This window comes from Ambystoma mexicanum, chromosome 2q (genome assembly GCF_040938575.1).
Source record: "Ambystoma mexicanum isolate Mex_15411 chromosome 2q, UKY_AmexF1_1, whole genome shotgun sequence".
In the NCBI taxonomy this organism is placed as follows: domain Eukaryota; kingdom Metazoa; phylum Chordata; class Amphibia; order Caudata; family Ambystomatidae; genus Ambystoma; species Ambystoma mexicanum.
The window spans coordinates 738,677,360-738,696,704 of record NC_090924.1 but is presented as its reverse complement, the minus strand read 5'-3'; the positions used below and the strand labels follow the sequence as shown (position 1 = coordinate 738,696,704).

Below are 19,345 nucleotides of genomic sequence, written 5' to 3'. Positions count from 1 at the left end.
GCAAGATTGTATGCAGTACCTTTTCGGAGACTACACCAACCATGTCCTCCTGGCAATAGGTAACGCAACCTTTGGTATAAGTCTGTACTACAGAGGTTTGTAGTGCGGCTGAGCAGCCAGGCGTATCTCAAGAGGGGTCAATGTGAGCAGTAGGGTTTTTACACAGATATTTACAGTGACAAGTATTAAAATAAACACTTACACCCAAGGTTTCTTGATTAAACAATTATTGATTTAAGTCAGTTGAATAAGCCTTCTTCAGAAGGCAGCGTAATATAAGTAACACAAAAATACACTTCAAAATACACACTCTTAGTTTCTCTAAATCAGCAAGTACCCATTTAACTTAAATAACTAGGACACTGTGGACATTAATATATCACTGGTACATTTAGAGCAATACTGAGTTTGGTGTCAAAGAAAGGGTTTGGGAATAAAACAAAGGTCATACAAATATTCTGAAGCGGGTAAGTACTCTTGAACCCCCCCCCCAATGCAATGTAAATTAACCCTTTCCTGGAGTAAAGGTAAAGCACAAAGTCTGAGGTAAGAAGAGTCTTTCAGGGAGCCAGGCCAGCCAATGTTAATTGAGCAGAAGTGTAGGTGAGCTGAAACACTTCTTGTAGGTAAGTAAAAGTCTTGCACAATGTTTTAGAAGTCTTTGTAGAAAAAACAGAATCACTGTAGGGCCACAAGCTGGGAGGCTTGTGAGGGGCAAAGCTGCAAGCTACTCTGCAAAAGCAACCAAGACAAGTCTCAACTGAGAACTAGCAAGGCTACACAACAAGAGGTAAGTCCCCTTAGTTTTACAGTAATTTGGTTAGAATAAATTGGTTCCAGCTGGCTTCTGTTCCTGTGTAGGTCTGCAGATCCTGTTGTTCCTGGGCCTCTGTCGTGGGGATAAGAGGGAGGAAGTCTGGGGACTCCTGCACTATGAATTGAAGGTCGACAGCAGCAAACTTCAGATCAGTTCCTCGCAAAATAGCACCACCGTGGTTCTCGGATACCATTATGGACTTTCCTCGCATTTGGGGTCCAGCACTCTGTTGAGGTGACTCAGGCTTGGTCCGCCCTGCTTCCTGGCAGTCCGGAGGAGCTTCCTGGAGCTCGGGTCTGACTTAAAGATACTCCTTAGATTCCGGTGTTCGTCTCCCTTTCAGTTCGGTTCCTGTAGCAGCAATGGAAGTACAGCCAGCTCAGAGAGGATTTCCCGATGAGCTTGTCTTGGGGTCGATTGGTCCCACCAACCCAAGGTGAGGAGTCGTCCTTTGCAGGTCTTCTCTAGTCGAGGCCAATTCGGAGCTTCAGCTCTGCAGCAGTGCTTCACCGGGCAAACCAATGGTCCAGGAGTTGCAGCAGGCATCTCGTCCAAGTTCTTCTTCAGATTCATTCCTTCATCCAGTGGTCGACTCTGCCTTCCAAGCAAAAAGCCTCACCTTTTATGCAGGTTTCTCCCATTCATTTGCAACCTAGCTGTCAATCACACAGCAGGGTGGCTGTCCTTCAAGGACAGCCCTCCAGCCAATCACCCTTGTGTGCATTCCTGTAACCAAGGAGACTAAGCACATGGCGTTTCAGGCACCTCCCTCGCTTCCTGCCCTGCTAGAAAAGCTGGAGCAAGAGGCGGGCTTCACTCGTGAATCCCACCAAAGACAAAATGAACAAAGGGACCAAACCTGGTTTGGTGCGCAGAGTAAATCTCAAGAAGGACCTTTCCAACAAGAAATGGCGAAAGAGGAAGACCAGGGCCAGTTTGACAAAATGGGCACCCATGGGTGCTTTAGTGCAGCTGCAATTGCAGCATGCGGTATAAACACACAATAGTAGGAAAAGATAAACCACTGCCACCAGCCATTAATCTTGGAAAGGGTAACATAAAAAATGTTACACGAGAAACTAGACAAAGGGGATAATAAGTAACCACTCCTGCACCCTATTGTAAGATAGTGTGTGCTGGGTCTAGAAAGTTACACAATGTAAGTAAAGTCAATTTCACTTCAATGCTCTGGGAAACAGTAGTTTCACCAAGAGAAGGTATTTAAACCTTTGGGAAATCTAAGAGACTTCCCTGTGCCACTGCACTGAAGGTGCTGTGTGTCACAATATAAAGAGGATGCCTATGGAGTTTGTCAGGCTCCAAAGTCAAAAGAAACACAGAAAACACATAGAATTCAAAGTACAACATCCCAAAGTTCAGCAAAAGGTGCAAGGAATTTAGCACCAAACTGAAAATTCTTCCTAACAAACATCCTCTGGTTTTTCACATGAGTTTTCGTTTCTGGTTCCTGATCCTGTGAATATATCTGGGGTTTTCCAGGCCATTGTTGCAGATGGTAGCAGAGGTGATGGTTGGCTATGGCTGTCGGATTGTCGAGGCTTCCCTGCCGTGGCCCAAAGACTATGAGGTGACTGTGGAGAGCAGTATCACGCGTGAACAGAGGTCGACAGGAGTCCCCTTGGAGAAAATTACTTTTTGGTGCCTGCAAGATTCCCCGTAGGGCAGAAGGCGATTGGGGGAAGACTAGATGCAGAAAACCCTCAGCTGATCCACAGAAGTAAGTATAGCATAAGCGTGGCAAAACAACAAGGGGGGGGGCTTGTTGTATATGGGGGAATTGTAATGAAGATGATGAGATAGCTTCTGACAAGGTTAAAGAGGATTTTGCAGTAAACCTCGAACAAGGTAATGATAAATAGAGATAACTTCTGACAAGGCCAGGGAAGACTGCTTCGTGAACTGGATTGTGAGGTAATAAATTATAAGAGAAGTGTAACTCAGCAGGTGTTGGAAAGACAACTGTATTTTATTGCGTTGTATTGTATAGCATCTTTGTAGCGATTGCTAGCACCAGCTTCAGGTTGTAAGGTAGTTTAGATTTTGAGAACAGCAGGTTTATCTGTGTATAATGGTGTAAATTGTGGAGGACGTAAGGTTGTGGTGTGGACCAAAGGGTGTGGTCCGGTGCTGGGGCAGTTAAGTGACGCTGCTTGCGGAGTGTATGTGGTGTTGCTCGGGAACTTCGATGTGACGCAGAAGGTGTGGTTTTGGGGAAAGACGCAAAGCATTAAGAGTACGAGAAATATTGTTGGAGGTGAGTGAGAGAAAGAGAGATAAGAGAGTCAGTTAGAAAATGAAATAGAGGTATGATAAGTATTGATAAAATGTAACGTATCATCATGGGAGACACTCCCATTGTTCATTTGTGTAAAGCAGTATCCAAGTACAAGGACAAAATCCTTAAGTGCCACACCCAATGGGTGAAAGATACTGTGGGCAAGATGTTTATTGCCCTGGCCGCAGTAAGGCACTCACTGGAAGTCAGTACTGCAATACATGACGACATATTTACATGCTGCACATAAAGGGAACCAGTTGCAGAATTGACTAGCCATTCTGGAACTGTGGAAAGCATATGGAGAGGAGGCTGAGGAACCACTCGTAAAGGAGTGGGTGCTTAATAAGCATGACAGGGGGCCAGGGATGACACAGCGACCATGGCTCCTCCCCCTCTTTGCCAGAGTAGCAATCTACCTTCCAAAGCACTGGGAGTATACCCATTATGAGAATTAAAAGCAGTGGAAGGTTACACTAACCCCACATATGTGCGCTCTGCGTATAGCAGTGAAGATCCTGTAAAGGGAAAACAAGTAAGCAGGGACAAGTGTCCACACGGGATGAATATAACGAGCAATGTGAGCTGCAGGCAAGGTTGACAGAGGCCGAGGAGGAGGTCCAGACACAGGCAGGGGAATAGGGAGGAGACAACGATTGGCCCGAACAAATGTGAAGGAGGACAAATAATGCCCAAAATTAGATGGAAAGGGCATAGACAATTTTAAAGAAAGGGAAAGGTAAGTCAGAGAAAGGCGGGAGAAGAAGAGAAAAGGGAACAGGAAGAAAGAGAATGGGAAAGAGAAACAAGAGGCAAAGGAAGTACAAAGAAGAAAAGGAGAGAGAAAGAAAACGAGAGGCAGACATAGAAAAGGAGAGAAACCCAGAAGAAGAAACAGAAAGGAAAAAATGGAGGGACGAGGAAGGAGAAAGGAAGAAAGAGGCAGAGAGAAACAATTAGAGATGGAAAGAATCAAAGAAAGATGATGAAGGGAAATAGAAGAGATTATCAGGAGACGTAAACTCTGAGATAGAGAGAAGAGATGAGAACTGATAGAGAGAGAAAGGAGTTTAGAAAGACGCTGCTTGGAAGTGGATGAGAAACTTAAGAATCATATGCTTCCAGAAGAAGGAGAGGCAGAAGCCATGTGAAGGAGGATTAGCAAGTTGTAGAGAAGAAGAAGGGATGGTGCAAGTACTACAAGTGGGAACAGAGGAGGGTCTCTGCAAGATGGGGAAAGGAACATATTGCAAGATGTCATGAGTGGAGCATATATAACCTGTACCCTCAGAAGATTAGATTTTGAGGACAGGGGGCACAATGAAGGAAATGAGAGTAATGATACAATGTTTATAGATGAGGAAGATGAAGAGGAGGCTGCACAAGCCCCTTCCACAAGCAGGAGGACAGGGAAATAGACAGCGTGGTTAGATGTCGAAGAACCAGAAAGGAGAAGGCCAGAACCCATTGAATATCTCAGATACCCAAATATGCAATCAAGCAGCTTAGAATAAGGAACCTAGTACATGAATAGGTTGAGGAATTTACTCGGGTAAAAGAACATTTATATGACAGACTTGGTTACAAAGACAAAGGGTCCAACTATACTTGGACAAGGGGCAGGAATTACACAGTTCCCTTTACTAGAGACAGTAGGAGGACAGCTGCAATATGTTCCGTGGCCACAAATGAACAAGAACAATCTAGTTTGTAAACTGCCATCATTGACATCAGGAGAGGGTAAAGGGATTTATGAATGAAAAAGAATACAGGAGTACGGTGACATAAAAAGCATGCTTGCTGCCATATTAGGAGAACGGGCAGATGACATTTTGAAACAGGCAGGCTATCCTGGGGTGACAGCCCAGAATAGCAATCATGTAACAAACAATAGGGGAGCCCCTGTGTGCAAGTGTGAGCGGGGGCAAAGTATGTAGTATTTACAAAAACCGACAAAAGGGTACTCACACTCGAGACAGTCCTAAATTCTGTCCAACATTCAAGTTAAATCTCCATAGTAGTTTAAAGGCTAGTGTTTGCGAGGCAAATCACTAAGGATACAACAAGGAAGAAGTCTGAGAAATGCTAACCATAAATTTATTGTTAAAAGCACAGTTTTTTGAGATTTTACACAATTTCTAAAACAAAAGATAAGTAGAATAGAGCAATTGAACAGATAAAGAGAAACAGAACATTCATCACAAATACATCAAGTGCAAAAGAAGGGATAACATATTAATCACATCAAAATAAAACAATTCTTACAGGCTACCCATAGTTCCTGCAACATAAGGCCTTCCAGGGGGTATAAAAAATTACCCTGGTAGGTATGCAAAAAGAATATTATTTTAGTTGAGTTTGTATATTTAATCTGCCAAGAATAGCAATCATGACAGAGCATCTTTTTGAGCTGACGTATGGAGAGCACTTAGGGTGCAGTTTCCGGATTCATAAGAAATAAGTGCAATTATGACACAAAAAGATGCCTATATTCAGGAAAGGTTGCGGCTAGAATCGAGAGAGCCGTGGGACAAAAACAACACATTTCTTACCCCATACTATGCCAGGTGTTACGCCGATGCAGTGCAGAGACAATTGAAAACGATTGTGGGTATAGAAGCTAAGCCAGGGGCAAAAATTGAACTGCCTACATTTCACCACTGTCGGTTAAAACAAGAGAAAGACAGAAAGAAAATTGAGGACAGGATGATGGTGGAAGCAACATTAGCACAGAAAGAATTGCGAAATTTCTCAGTGTAAGTGGCAGTATTGACAAGTGGAGGAGAAGGGTTTGCCACACAAGGGGCACCACAGATACAAAAATCAGCTGATTTATTTCCAGCAAGGACGAGGGGGTGTGCTCAGATGTAGAGGGTTCAGATTTCAGGCTCCACATGGAGTGGGATTTAATGGAGAGCAGACACAGCAATAAAGGACATGTGGTAAAATGGGACCCTATTTCTACTGATTCCAACCTCTAATTCTGTCAGGATCAGAGGATCCGCCTTCTCAATCTTGGCCCCAACTCTGTGGAACTCACTCCCCCCACATATTCGACACACCCAAGACTACATGACCTTCCGGAAAGCTCTAAAAACCTTATTCTTTCCATAATGCCGACTAAGACCATCTAAGGCCACAGAGTCCTTGCAACCCAATGACAAATGTTCAAAGAGATCCCGAGCAATGACGCCACTGAATGCGCCTACTAAATCACTAATTATTTTTATCTGAACGCAGCAATCGCAAACACGCACTCCAAATCCAGAATACTGAGCTTGTTAGATCAAAACTCCACTGAGACAGTCACCTCTCCTATCACTATGCTCACTCTCTACTCTACATCAACACACAATTAGAGCGCAGCTACACCCTCAATCAATTTATTTCGGCCTAGCTGCTCACATACGAACAATACTTCATGAACACCTCAACATTCTGATAAAATGCAGCTATACCCACGCACGAAAATCGGCCCAGCTGCACACATAAGCATCCTACACAGGCCTAGCAAAGCCAGAACTCAGTCTTGGTGACCTTCCTCCAAACTGCAAACATTCAACCGATATCAAATACCACCACACCTAACGCTAGTATGCAGCTACCATCAGGCAATCGCATCAGCTGCGCAAATAATCGCTGCACCCAAGCACCCTATGACACCCTACTCTCTTGACTGACCTGGACTATTATCCCGAGGGTGTTCAACCTACCAGCGCTTTGAGGTCATACCAATGATATATAGAGTGCTATATAAATTGTTATTGTTATTTTGCATTTATATAGCGTCTTATATACCATTGGTATGGTCTGAAGGCGCTGGTAGGTTGAACGCCTTTGGGAACCGAAGTTCAGATCAGTAGAGAGAGTAGAGAGGGTCAAAAAGGTGCGTGTGAGCACCGGGTATGTGTGCAGCTCGTGCGGTATCGGTGTGATAGCTGCTTCTTAGCGGTGGGTGTGGTGGTTGAGAGATCAGGAGTATGTGTTCATTCTGGCAGGATTTATCCAGACCGGATGTGGCTGCGTTAGGCCTGAGGAGAACGCCTGGCTGGGGGGTGAATAACCAGCAGTGTTTACTTAGAATGATGTTGAGTGAGCGGCGTATGTTGGTATGAGAACAGTTATACCGAATGGTGTCATAGTATCTCTGTGTTCTAGTTGAGTGGTGATGTAAAGGAGTAAGCGTGGTGATGTGATATGATGGGTTGTATGGTCTTTCAAACGGTCTCTGCATACCAAACCATACTATATAATTCACGCAGTTCTCTGCGCTCCAGTCCGTTCTATGCACTCCTATCCACTCCATGCATCCCAGTCTGTTCCATACACTCTGGTCCGTTCCACGTACTCATACATTCCGGCTCACCCCTTGCGCTCAAGTCCGCTCCGCGCATATCAGTTGGCCCCACGCATGTACTCTTGACTGCCTGACGCATGTACTCTTGTCTGCGTCACGCACGTACTCCTGTTTGTCCCATGTATGCACACCTGTCTGCTCCACGCATGCACTTCTGTCTGCTCTACGCATGCATACGCTGTCAGTCCTATGCCCTACGCATTCTGCAGCTCTACATATTCATCCATTCTACGCACTCATCAGTATTGGATGCAATCTGTGTTTGTTTGTTCTATGATCTCGTCTGCTCTACGCAACACGTCCGTTCACTCTGGTATTCGTTCGTTCCGGTATTCATCTGCTTTATGTCCTTACATGTACTATGCATTCACATGTTTTAAACACTCATCCCCTCTACGCACTCATCCCCTCTACGCACTCGACCCCTCTACGCACTCATCTGCTCCCCGCACTCATCTGCTGTAAGCACTTGTGCTTTACACGCATTCAACAGCAATATCCTGTTCAATATATTCATCTCTACACTCATCTGTTCTAGGCCTTCATCCGTTCTGCATGCAAAATAAAATAACATAACATTTCACACATATGCAGAAGCAGAGGAGGGATGCAGCAGAATGGGTCAGCAGCCGATTCAAGAGGGGGGAAACACTTATCCCCCACCATATAGCGGGGAAGCACTTGAATATTACGCCCAAGATCACACGCAGTATCAAACACAAGCACCACAATTGCAACCTACACAGCAAGGAAGGCCAATGCAAATGCAACAAGCACCAATGCAAACAAAGCAAGTTCTAAAGCAGGCAAAGCAAGTGCCAATACAACGCAAGCACCTACCCAGCAGAATACAGTGGCACAATGGAATGCAAACATATTGCTACAGGAACCCACAACTAGAATAGGGGGTGTGACAGTAGTGGGAGGGAATCCTTTCACTGGCACAGGACTGGATTTATACCCACAATAGGACAGCCCACATAAAGACTTGATGTGTTCTATCCTATCAGTTACACCAGACCCACAAGATGATCCGCGAATCAGGGTAACCGTAGGTGACAGACCATTTTCTTTCCTTGTAGATACAGGGCGTCTTGATCTAGGGTAAGAGAAGGGAGGTTCCCAATGGCAGGCAGTGCCATGAATGCTGCACAAGGCTTTTCTTGGGTGACAAAGATGGTTCCTTTTACCGACGATTTACCCATCACTATTAGGGAACACAACATGTCTATGCCATTATTGTATTCCCGCAAGACACGAGTTAACATGTTCGGGAGATACTTGATGAGTTGAACATGGCAATCTTATTTACTGATCAGGGGATAATATGCTCCACCGAAGGGATCCATTATCTAAGTGTACAAGAATTCACAACAGCACTGTATGGGGGGAAGGCACAAAGGGGCGTGCCATTAGACCCGGAAGTGTTCCTGTAGGGAGTACACATACTGTAAGCATGGTTTCCAAGAATACAGGGTAGAGTATTAAGATTGCCTACGGAATATTCTTTCAGACCAGAAGTACACATGGACAAGGAGGAGGGGCAAGTGATCATAGTAGAGCTAGAGACAGCAATAGTAAGAGAAGGCAAGGTGATTTTGTATGGAATCGATGAGGAGGGAATAAATTAGAGGACAGTGATAGCCCTTGATGAGGGAAACAGAATGACTGATTTGACAAAAGACTTGTTTACAGATGATGATTCAGATTACAAAGTAATGTTTAATATACGCCTTACGTGTAAGCTAAAAATTGAAAACAGAGAAATAACCCAGAGAATGTCAGTAGTAAAAAAGACAACAACCTTCCTCTGGGAAGATTTGACACAGGTAGCAAGCACATTGTGGACCAGCACGCCATATGACATTGGCCTATTGAAAGGAGTAGGATCAGTCAAAATTAAATTGAAGAAATGAGCCATTGTAACGCAGATGAGACAGTACCCAATGTTAAATGAGGCATATGAAGACATTTATGACACCATTTTTGCCCTAATGCTACAAGGGATATTGGTGCCATCAGAATCCTCAAATAACACAGGTGTGTACTGTTACGCTCACCTGGTATCCACGGGGACGCCACCCAGCTGTGGGGACTCTGGTATCCTTCTCAGCGACTCCCAGGTATGATCAGCAGAGAAGTTCTGCCTGGAATACAGGTGGGCAATGTTCAAGACTGGGCAACTGGGGTAAGAGACTCCCAACACCCCGTATGCCCGCAGCCCCCCCTCCCCCTGGAACTTTCCTCACCTTGTTATGGGTTTTGGCATGCTCTCCGTCCTGCCTTCAGGGGAGGGGCGCGTTGTCCTAGTTACTTCACTGATGCCGGCCCTTTTGAGTCTTTCAGGTAGGTCTTATTACTGTTATGCTTGTATGCCTTTTTTTGGTTTACATAATGTCTTTTCTCTCTCCTTAGGTGCGCGGAAGTTCACTGTGGAACGTTGGCTGAGTTGGGTCTCGCCGGTAAATGATGGTGCATCGAGAGCGCCTTGATGCGGTAAGTAGGCGCTATGCGCAGCGCTATGATGCCTTGCCTTTGCTAACCTGTTGCCTTTTCGTTCCCGTAGATTGCGGTGCTCACCCGGAGCAAGAAGTCCCAAGGCGATGCTGGTCAATGGGCGACTCGTGAGGTAAGCTTCCGGCACAATTGTAAAATGTCTAATGTCCTGTTTCTCCCTTTTTTGCAGATCCGTAAGTCCGGGAGGCTCGCTGAACCTTGGATGCTGTTTGCAGGAGCTGAGGGCAGCTAGCGATGGAATTACAGGTAAGCTGCTGCTATAAACGATGTCCTTTTGTTTTTCAGATGCTGTTCTTCCGAGGTTCGCAGGTACAGCTGAACAAATGAGCATCACGTTGCAGGATTGCAAAGTAATTTGAAGCATGTTATTCAAGTCGGGTGTGGTTTAAATAGCTTCAGAAAAGTAGTCCAGGAAAAGTAGTTCCTAGGCTACCACACCCAAAACACTATACCGCATAGCTTGGTTCCAAGGGAAGCAAGCTATGTGGGTGCCTCCATGTTGGCTGGCACTGGAAACAAGTAGTCCCAAAAACACAAGTCGTCACGAAGTATGAGCCTGGTGCCAACGGCACCAGGACTGGCCCCAAGCGGTCTTCAGCAGAGGATGCCTGAGTTTGTTATAGACCTGATCCAAGGCCCCGCCTGGCCCATGGGCTTTCCGGAGGGGTTTTAGGATACGGGTCGTGACATGTACCCAGTGAAATAAGTGACAGGATGTCATGGAGATTCATTCAGGATGCACACCCCCTGAACAATAATGTTGAGGCCTAGTTTCCATTGATCCCGAAACACAGCCAAAATATTATGTAACATCCCATCCAAAGCTAAATATTTTACAGTGACCAATTTAAAGAATGCCTTCTTTTCGATCCCACTGCATGAAGAGTCCCAGGCATTTGACCTCATTAACCAACCGCAGGATCAAACTAAAACATACTTGTTTGCCCCAGGCATACTGCGAGTCCCCTTCGGTGTTTAACCGGGTACACTTCAGATGAACCTGGGAAATGTACAGCTTGACAGCACAGTGATACAATATGTAGATGACATTTTGGTGTGCAGCAAGACAGAAGAAGCGTGCAGGAGAAACCCAATACAGTTCATGACAGTATTGGCAGAGAAGGGATATAAGGCTGAAAAAGAGAAGATGCAATATTGTTAGAAATCATTTCTATACATAGGTCAGCTAATATCACAGGAAATAAGGAAATAAGGAAAGTTACACCTGAAAGGGCAGAAGGGATTATTATAAAGACACCCAAGCCAGATACAGTTAAAGGACTACAATGATATCTAGGCCTTTGTAAATAGTAATTGTTGCAGGGCATGGGTCTTTGGCATGTGTCTTTGGCTACAGCACATAGGTGAGGACACTTTTAAAAGTTAAAAAAAGCACAGAAAAAAAACAGTGACATCGCCTGGACAGGTGAGATGATAGATGTTTTTGACAAATTAAAATTAGCAATCAGCACCAGCACCCCTGTTAGGGATTCCTGATTATAACAAAGAATTATTTCTATTTTCTCATTCAAACAGAGTGGTAATGGCAGTATTAGCATAATTGACCTAAAAACATTTGATCGAATTTATGTGATCTTTTTTTCAGTAAAATGTAATTAAATATATATATGGAGGTGGGTAAGGGTATAGATTAGGTTGAGGGGAAGTGGGGTGTGGGGGAGTTGTGGGGGTCACTTCCACATTTTAGATTGGAAAAAGGGGAAATAAATTTGATCGAATGTGATTAGGTCAAATGTTTTAGGTCAAATAGACCCAAACCATAATGGCAGCTGTCCTTGCACAAGAATATACCAGGGGGCACAAGCTGCTAGCATTTTATAGTCGGATCCTAGATCCAGTAATGAGAGGCCATTACACATGTGAACAAGTATTGGCAGTAGCGAGCTTTGCAATTGACAAATCTGCCAGCATTGCGATGAGCTGCGGAGTAACATTATATTTTGAGCATGCCCAGTTTGCTATCCTCGAAAAGCCCAAAAGCACATTGACTACACAAAGAGCCTCTGATTATGAGGTAATCATATCAAACCCATCAATCAAAATGATTGGATTCAGGTGAACCTAGCCAGATTTATAGCAGAACCTGCGAATATGTGGAATACTACAATGAGATGCCACATGTTAAAGAAAATGCCGTAGGAGGGGGACAATTCTCTTCATTGACTGGTCATTGTCGATAAACAAGGAAACAGTAAGACATAATGGGACAGCAGCAGTGAAAGCAAAAATGAATAACAGCTTTGAGAGAGTGGTAAGTGTGAGAATGCCATTGCATTTCTCAGCACAAGCAGCAGAATTAGTAGTGTTCATTTTGGCACTCGAGGTGCACAAAGACGAGGCGGTAACAGTGTATTCCGACTCCGCCTACGTGACATCAAAAGTACATGCAGTACTGTCACATTGGAAGAGGCATGGCTTCTTATATGCAGACAGCATGCCAGTGCAGCATGCGCCACTACTGGACAATCTTATAAACGCTCTTCAACTCCCATCGGCCATCGCTGTGGTGAAGTGTGCAGCACACACTAAAGGTGCAGATTCGATTTCACGCAGCAACAAGGCCGCCGATTTTGAATCAAAGTGAGCAGCATATTTTCCTGAAATACCTGGATTTGGGACTATACCGAATAAATGAACATGTGCACGCAATATGGTAATGAAGGAGGGCTTCAATACACTGCCCATAGCTCAAAAATACAGAACTACATGGAAGGGCACCACTGGAAGAACAAGAATTATGGAAACAAAGGTGGTGCTCATTGTTCCCCATAGAAGCAATGTGGCAGCAGGACAGCACAGGGAAACCAGTCATGACATTAGGCTTACGAAAAGTAGCATTAGACCAATTGCATTACCCAGACATACATGAAGAGAGTGTCTTGCAATTAACAATTTCGGAGGACTGGTTCGTTGCTAATCTGGCCAAACATATCACAGAATTGATCATAAACTGCTTTACTTGACAGCAGTTCACTGCTGGACATACCTTGTGAACAGTGAGAGGAGCAATACCCCATCCTACTGGACCTTTTTAGCATTTGCATTTCGACTATGTAGATATGCTCCAAATTTGTAACAGCTACAGGTATATGTTAGTAGTGGTAGGTGCCTTACCCTGATGGATGGAAGAAGATCGATGCATACATCCAGACAGCTCCTGTACTGTGAAGTTCCTTGTATCTGAGGTATTTCCAAGGTGGGGAGCGTGCAGAGTGCTCAGATCCGATAATGGGCCACATTTTGTAAATGAACTATTTGAGCACGTTATGCTCTTATTGGGTATTAGACACACATTTTCCTCTGCATATCACTGTGACTAACCAGAGGGTTCTCTCTTGCCTACTCCCCAGGGATCTTCTATTCAGGTAGCCAGAAAAGTGCCATTGTTTTTGGATCCCCGACCCTGGGAGTGGACAAGCGAGGGAGAATTACTTGAGTAGAGGGTCTTTGGGGCTTGGGTCGGAGGTTCTTGAGAATGAGATATGGTATCCCCCCCTTTTTTTATTTACCCTATTTTCCTATTAACTGTTTTTGGATAGTTCCATTCTTATCCTGTCCTACCCTTTGAACTTCCACCAAGTACTGGGAAGAGGAAGAAGCAACTAATAGTACTGCATACTTTCTATAGAAATCACCAGTATAGTACTGAGATGAGTAAGAAGGCTATGGAGGAAAACTATCACTCAGAACACACGTCTCATTAATAGGTTCAAGCAAAATCTGGCAATTGACTCTAATACTTCACACCTGAAACCTATTGGGGGCTCGCAGCTGTATAAAGGTGTGGACACAAACAGAGATGAGGTTGAGGTCGTGTTGAGCAAGAAGCAAGGAAGAAGCCATACCAAGCTGTTTTCGAGCTGAGGAGACAAAACCGCCAGGACGCCAGACGAAGCAGGGGGAAGTTGCCTGCAATTTCATGGCAGGAGAGCCGATTCTCCGGGAAGCCAACAGCAGAGAGCGGAGGACCCCATGTGGAGAGGCAGTCCTTGATCAGGGCCGGAGTCGGAGAAGCAAGGAAGTGGCAAAGATATGCAACGCGACCAGTGAGCTTCAGCGCTGAGAAGAAACGCAATGCGTGAGTAAATGAGAGGCCAGGTACAGTGTAGCGGAGTGGTCGCGTGTAATTGACACGTTCTCAAAAGACTCTGCGTTCTCAAAAGACTCTGAGGGAAAGCAAAAGCCTTAGTGGGCTGACAATGGAAAGCCAATATGAACAACGTGTTAAATGCTATAAAGACAGAACAGAGTAAAATTAAATGAAAGATTGTAACAGAGTTGTAGCATATCATGGAACATACATTTCTGAAAGTCTCTGAGCAGACAGCAACCCTTTGCAAGTATCGAGGAGAGATATTGAGGCACAGAAAAGGGAAATCAAATGAAGTGTGAGCAACATAAAAAAAGTTTATATGAACTGACCAAGTAAATAATACCCCTTTGCGAGTATCGAGGAAAGATACTGAAGCACAGAAAAGGGGGAGCAAATGAAGAATGAGCAAATTAAAGGAGAAAAGCTAAATAAATTTAACAGAGAAAAGTGGAGCCAAGAAAGGATGTTCTTTCTTGTGTGTTCCCGGATACCTCGCACACGAAAAGAAGTGGATTGATATTCTTTACATCTTGGTTTGTAATCCATTGGATACTTTTTATTAGTTGGGGTGCTTTAAGTGGTCAGTCGACACTTGTTTTGACCACTCAGGGTTTTTTTCAAGGCTAATACTTTTGTTCTCATCGACCAAATGGTATGGTGGGTCAGATGGATGGTTGATGTGAATGCCTTACACTTTTGGTCCTGTTGGACTGTATTAGGGTGTACCCCGCTGGGCATTGAGCCTAACCAGTTGGCCTGATGATCCTTTCTCGATTTTGTTCAGTTGGAAATGGGCCAACAGTGGAAAGCCTCCACATCAACAATCCATCTGGAACCACCGTACCATTCAGTCAATGAGAACAAACATATTAGCCTTGATAAAGACCCTTAGAGGTCAAAACACATGCCGGCTGATGACTTAAATCACCCCAACTAATAAAATGTATACAATGAATTACAAACCAAGATGTAAATAATAAGAATCCCTTTATTTCAAGCACAAGGTATCCGGGAACACACAAGTACTTATCCTAACAAGAGGTGTGGCAAACACCTCCACGAACCGTGGTTTGTTTTAAAAACGCACCAGAAATTATCAAGTGTAGCGCAAGTGGACTCAAAACCCTAGTGCCCAAACACCTCTACCCAAGAAAGGATGTTGGTGAAGAAACAGAGAAGGAAAGGATAATTACATATGGTTGCTTGACCTGTAATGGGTGGACTATGAGATCTGTCAACTGTGCCACAACCAGAGGGCCCCAACCCATTTATGAAAGTTAATGAGGAGATGATGCAGAAAGGCTGCTGTTGAACAAAGTGGCTCATTACAAGACTGTGGAGTTTTCTGTCAAAGACTTGGAACTTTGGAAGAGAGAGTTGTTAAATATTGTGAACCAGAGTGTTTTACACTTGGCGAAAGGAAGCCCTGAGAAGTCCAGTGAACTTTTTTGAATCCGAGTGCTTTAAGCTTGGGCAAGGGAACCACCCTAAGAAACCCATTGAAGTTTGTGAAGTGGAATACTTGGAACTTGGGAAGGGAGCTAGAGAAAAGCTGCAGCAGAAATCAATTTTGCTTTTCATTTTTTAACACTATTTTTTGAGCAAGTGAAATCCTACACAATGTTATGTTAGATGTGAGGGCAAGCATAGGTTTTGACACTAACAGACTTTTGTTTTGGACTAACGGACCTAGACTTTCCTTAGTTACAATAGTTAAGGGAAATCTCAAACCATATATATGGCAAGCTAGGCTTTACACCATGTTGACTTTAATAAAGAGTTTATTGTTTAAACTTAAACATTGTTGTCTCTGTCATCTCTTGACACAATGCCTGTCTCACATCACCCACAAGTGAACAGCGTTTGTGAATACCTCAATGGCCTCCTCAAGGATTGAATTGTCAAGCTAAAAGTGACCCTGAAAAAAAGCTGTCTCCATTGCCATTCCCTAGCCCCATTTGAATTACCAAATCAGCCTGGCTCGGACCATAACCTTACTCCACATGAGCTGGTGACGGGACTCCATATGCACACACCCCTTTCTCCTACCACTCAAGCTCAAACGGATGCACATAATGTTGTAAATGTACTCGGAATTGAAATGCATGATTATTTGGTTGCTATGATGGAGTCTATTAAATGTATGTCTTGACAGCTTCAAGTGTGTCAGGGGGAGTCGAAGAGGGCTGATGAAGAAAACAAACAGGTTGATCCAGCAGCTGTACCTAAACCCCTAACTCTGTTCCCAGGGGAGACTTTGCAGGAATTGTACACACCGCTGGAACAAGCTGCAGTTTGATGTCCCCTACATCATAGAAGAAGTTGCCCCAAGTGCGGTAAAGGTACACAGAAGAAGAGCCTGCTTGCACCTCAGCGAAGCCAATCTCTACAGAGGAGAGACCCCCTTGCCAGACCATCCTGAACGTGAAGGCGAAGAAGAAACAAGACGAGTCCAGACGAGGTCCAAGAGGTGTAATCAGCAGCAAGAACAATAAGACATTACTCCCTTTAGAGACACACAAATAATTGTATAAACATTTGGATAGGGACATTTGCACAAAATAGGTCATGACAAATAGGGTATGCACAACAAGTAACCAATGCTATCTTGGTCATATTTTTCATGCTTTTATCTTATTTAAGGAGCACTTCTCCTCCTTTAGGAATTTGGAATATTAGTTTTGCAGTTCTCTTGTTCAATATTAAGACATATTTTGTTTTTGAAAGACGTATTTGTGTGATATTAACACAATTTTTTAATTTTCTTAAGAACCGGAGAACAAATTCACCCCTGAGTGGAAAGAATGGCGTTATTCAATCGTGTTAAATATTTGCTCGGCACTTAGAAGACATAATACTTTGAGTTACTTGCAAAAGGTAGATATTCTAGCTATAATGCTTATTGTAACATTGTTTACATTTTGTAGCCTTTATTTTATTTTTCTCCTGGCACTAAAAGAATTTGTTCTCCATAATGTGGCACAACCAGTATAAAGGAATGTAGCAATGATAGATGAAATGGCAACTCTACCAATACCTGAAGTAAGCACACAGATTAAAAGACTTATAAGAAGTGTGCTAGATGACTCAGAGTCCCTGAGCAAAAATGCTGACAAATCTATTGTTGGTAATAATTTGTGGTATCAGCACATGGTGAGTGGGGAAGGAGACATCTAAAGAGAGCTGATTCATGTGTTCCTTCATCCCTTATGCCATGAGTGCATACCAGACATTTGTAACTACAGAGGTTCCCAAAAAGGCAGCCCATTGTCTGACACACCTTGCATTGTGTAAGACTCTAGGGCAATTTCAGGACGTAACAGCCTCCACTGAGTGGGTGACAAAAGTCAAATCCAGTGGGAAGATAATTTCATAAAACAAAAGAATACTATGATTAAAGCTGAGACACAACACAAAGTAGTAAACTATTTACCAATATATGTGAAAGGAGGAGGCACAATGATAGAAGACCACGCAATACTTAAGTTTAATGATGTAGAAGGAAGGGAAAACCAGGGTGCTGGAATAGAGGACAATTACAAATAGAGGGACACATATAGACAGCAGAAAGATGAGGTGCAGCGTTAATAGAATGCAAGGCATTAGCACTCTCAGAACAGCCTGAAGAGGTTGTGAAAAATGTGACTAAAGAATGCCTAGAGTATTGGCCTGAATATACTAAGTTACTCATGTGGGTCGAAGATGAAAGAGGACCAGTACCCATAATTCCTTTAAATAAATCCACCCTGTGCTTCAGAAATAAATGGCACAGTGATTGTCCGAATTAACATAAAGTGTGAGTGTATTTTTAATGTACCAGGCATGAAATTAGGCACAGTTGCACTGATGGATCACTATTGGGCTTGTGATTCAAAAGCAGAATTTGGGAGGCATATGTTCCATAGTGCTAATAAATACATCAACTGGTGATACCCCAGAGTGAAGTAGAGATTGGAGATTTCCCCCGAATGGTAGCCCACCTAAGGAACTAAAGGGTAAACTATTTTTCAGCAAAATCAATAGAGGCCTATGATGACATACCTGATGATCATAGGTTGTTTGGTAGGATGGCAGTGTTCTTTACCCCCTTTACTCTCGTTTTGCAGGCATCCACACATGCAAAATGGTTACAAATAACCAGATGGGAGTTGTTGCAAGCAATTAATGTAACTGTGAAAGGCTTTAATGCCATAAAAGAAGGGCTGAGCTGAGAGCATTACAGCTCATGACCTCCAGAATAGATATGTCTTCGATTTAATAACTTCCATGGAAAGTGGCATGTGCGCAAGAATTGGGCCTTCTTGCTGCACGTACCTACCTTGCCATGATGAAGAGAACTGGACACTTCCAGAGGCATACACACCTTAAAAGACTTGCATACACAAATGGTGGAGGAGGTGGATGAGCCTGTAAATGTTGATTGGTTTAGCTACTTGTTATCCTGGATACCCTCCTGGCTCGGTAATGCATTTAAGATATTAATAGCCATACTAGTATTCATACTACTGGCCTTCTGTGTTCTGAGAATAGCAATAAATGGTTGCAAAAAGGCTGCCAGAGGAGCAGTTGGGATGGAAATAGTTATAAACGTGGATACTCATGTACATGAGCACCTGCAAACCCATGATCAACGTCATATCCACAGAAGACAAAGGCCTGTTGCCCCTTCAGGATCATAGTATACTTATCTCCAAGACCCTCGTAATATATCGGAGGATGGGTATATTGCATTGCCAATGGGGACCGCTGCTACATGGCCTGGAGCATGGATGGACACATAAGATGGGCAGGCACTTTGAGGGCGTGACTAAGATATGAATCTCCAAAATACCTTAAGCAGGGGATGACAAAAGGGAGAATGTGGTCGAGGACTCGACCAGAGGGGGGAATTGTTGAGACAGATGAATACGTCATCTATGACTATGACCCCCTCCTCTGGCTCAATATTGTAAAGGCGAGAAAAATTCTTATGGGCAATCATACCGCCTTTATCCCAGGTAGGTACAGCAAGGGATGAACATGATGTAAGCTGAAGATTGATAAGTTATTTATAATGCGCCTATACACAAGTGTTTCAAGGTGCAACCAGGCAAGGGAGGGGAACAAGGGAGAAATAAGACAAACAATCTTACTGGGCCTAGCACCATTTAGATCATGCAAGTGCGCATACAAGAAGTGGAGGGGAAGGGGAGAAGTACACCCAGATTAGCACGGCCCTGAGTTAAGTACAACGAGGGCAGGGCC

The 19,345-nt window shown here is 43.8% G+C and overlaps 1 protein-coding gene across 6 annotated transcripts in view; it reads right to left on the bottom strand.

The window, feature by feature from the left end:
* RNF32 (ring finger protein 32) overlaps window positions 1–19,345 on the bottom strand; it is a 567,839-nt gene that overhangs the window by 143,000 nt on the left and 405,494 nt on the right. The window contains exon 8 of one of the 6 annotated variants that reach the window (XM_069647963.1): window positions 9,501–11,120. The exons of the other annotated variants lie outside the window; for them this stretch is intronic. Coding sequence (XP_069504064.1) covers window positions 11,088–11,120 — 33 coding nt within the window. The 3' untranslated portion in view covers window positions 9,501–11,087. Of the gene's footprint in view, window positions 1–9,500; window positions 11,121–19,345 lie in introns of those variants that run through there. 6 annotated transcript variants of the gene reach the window in all.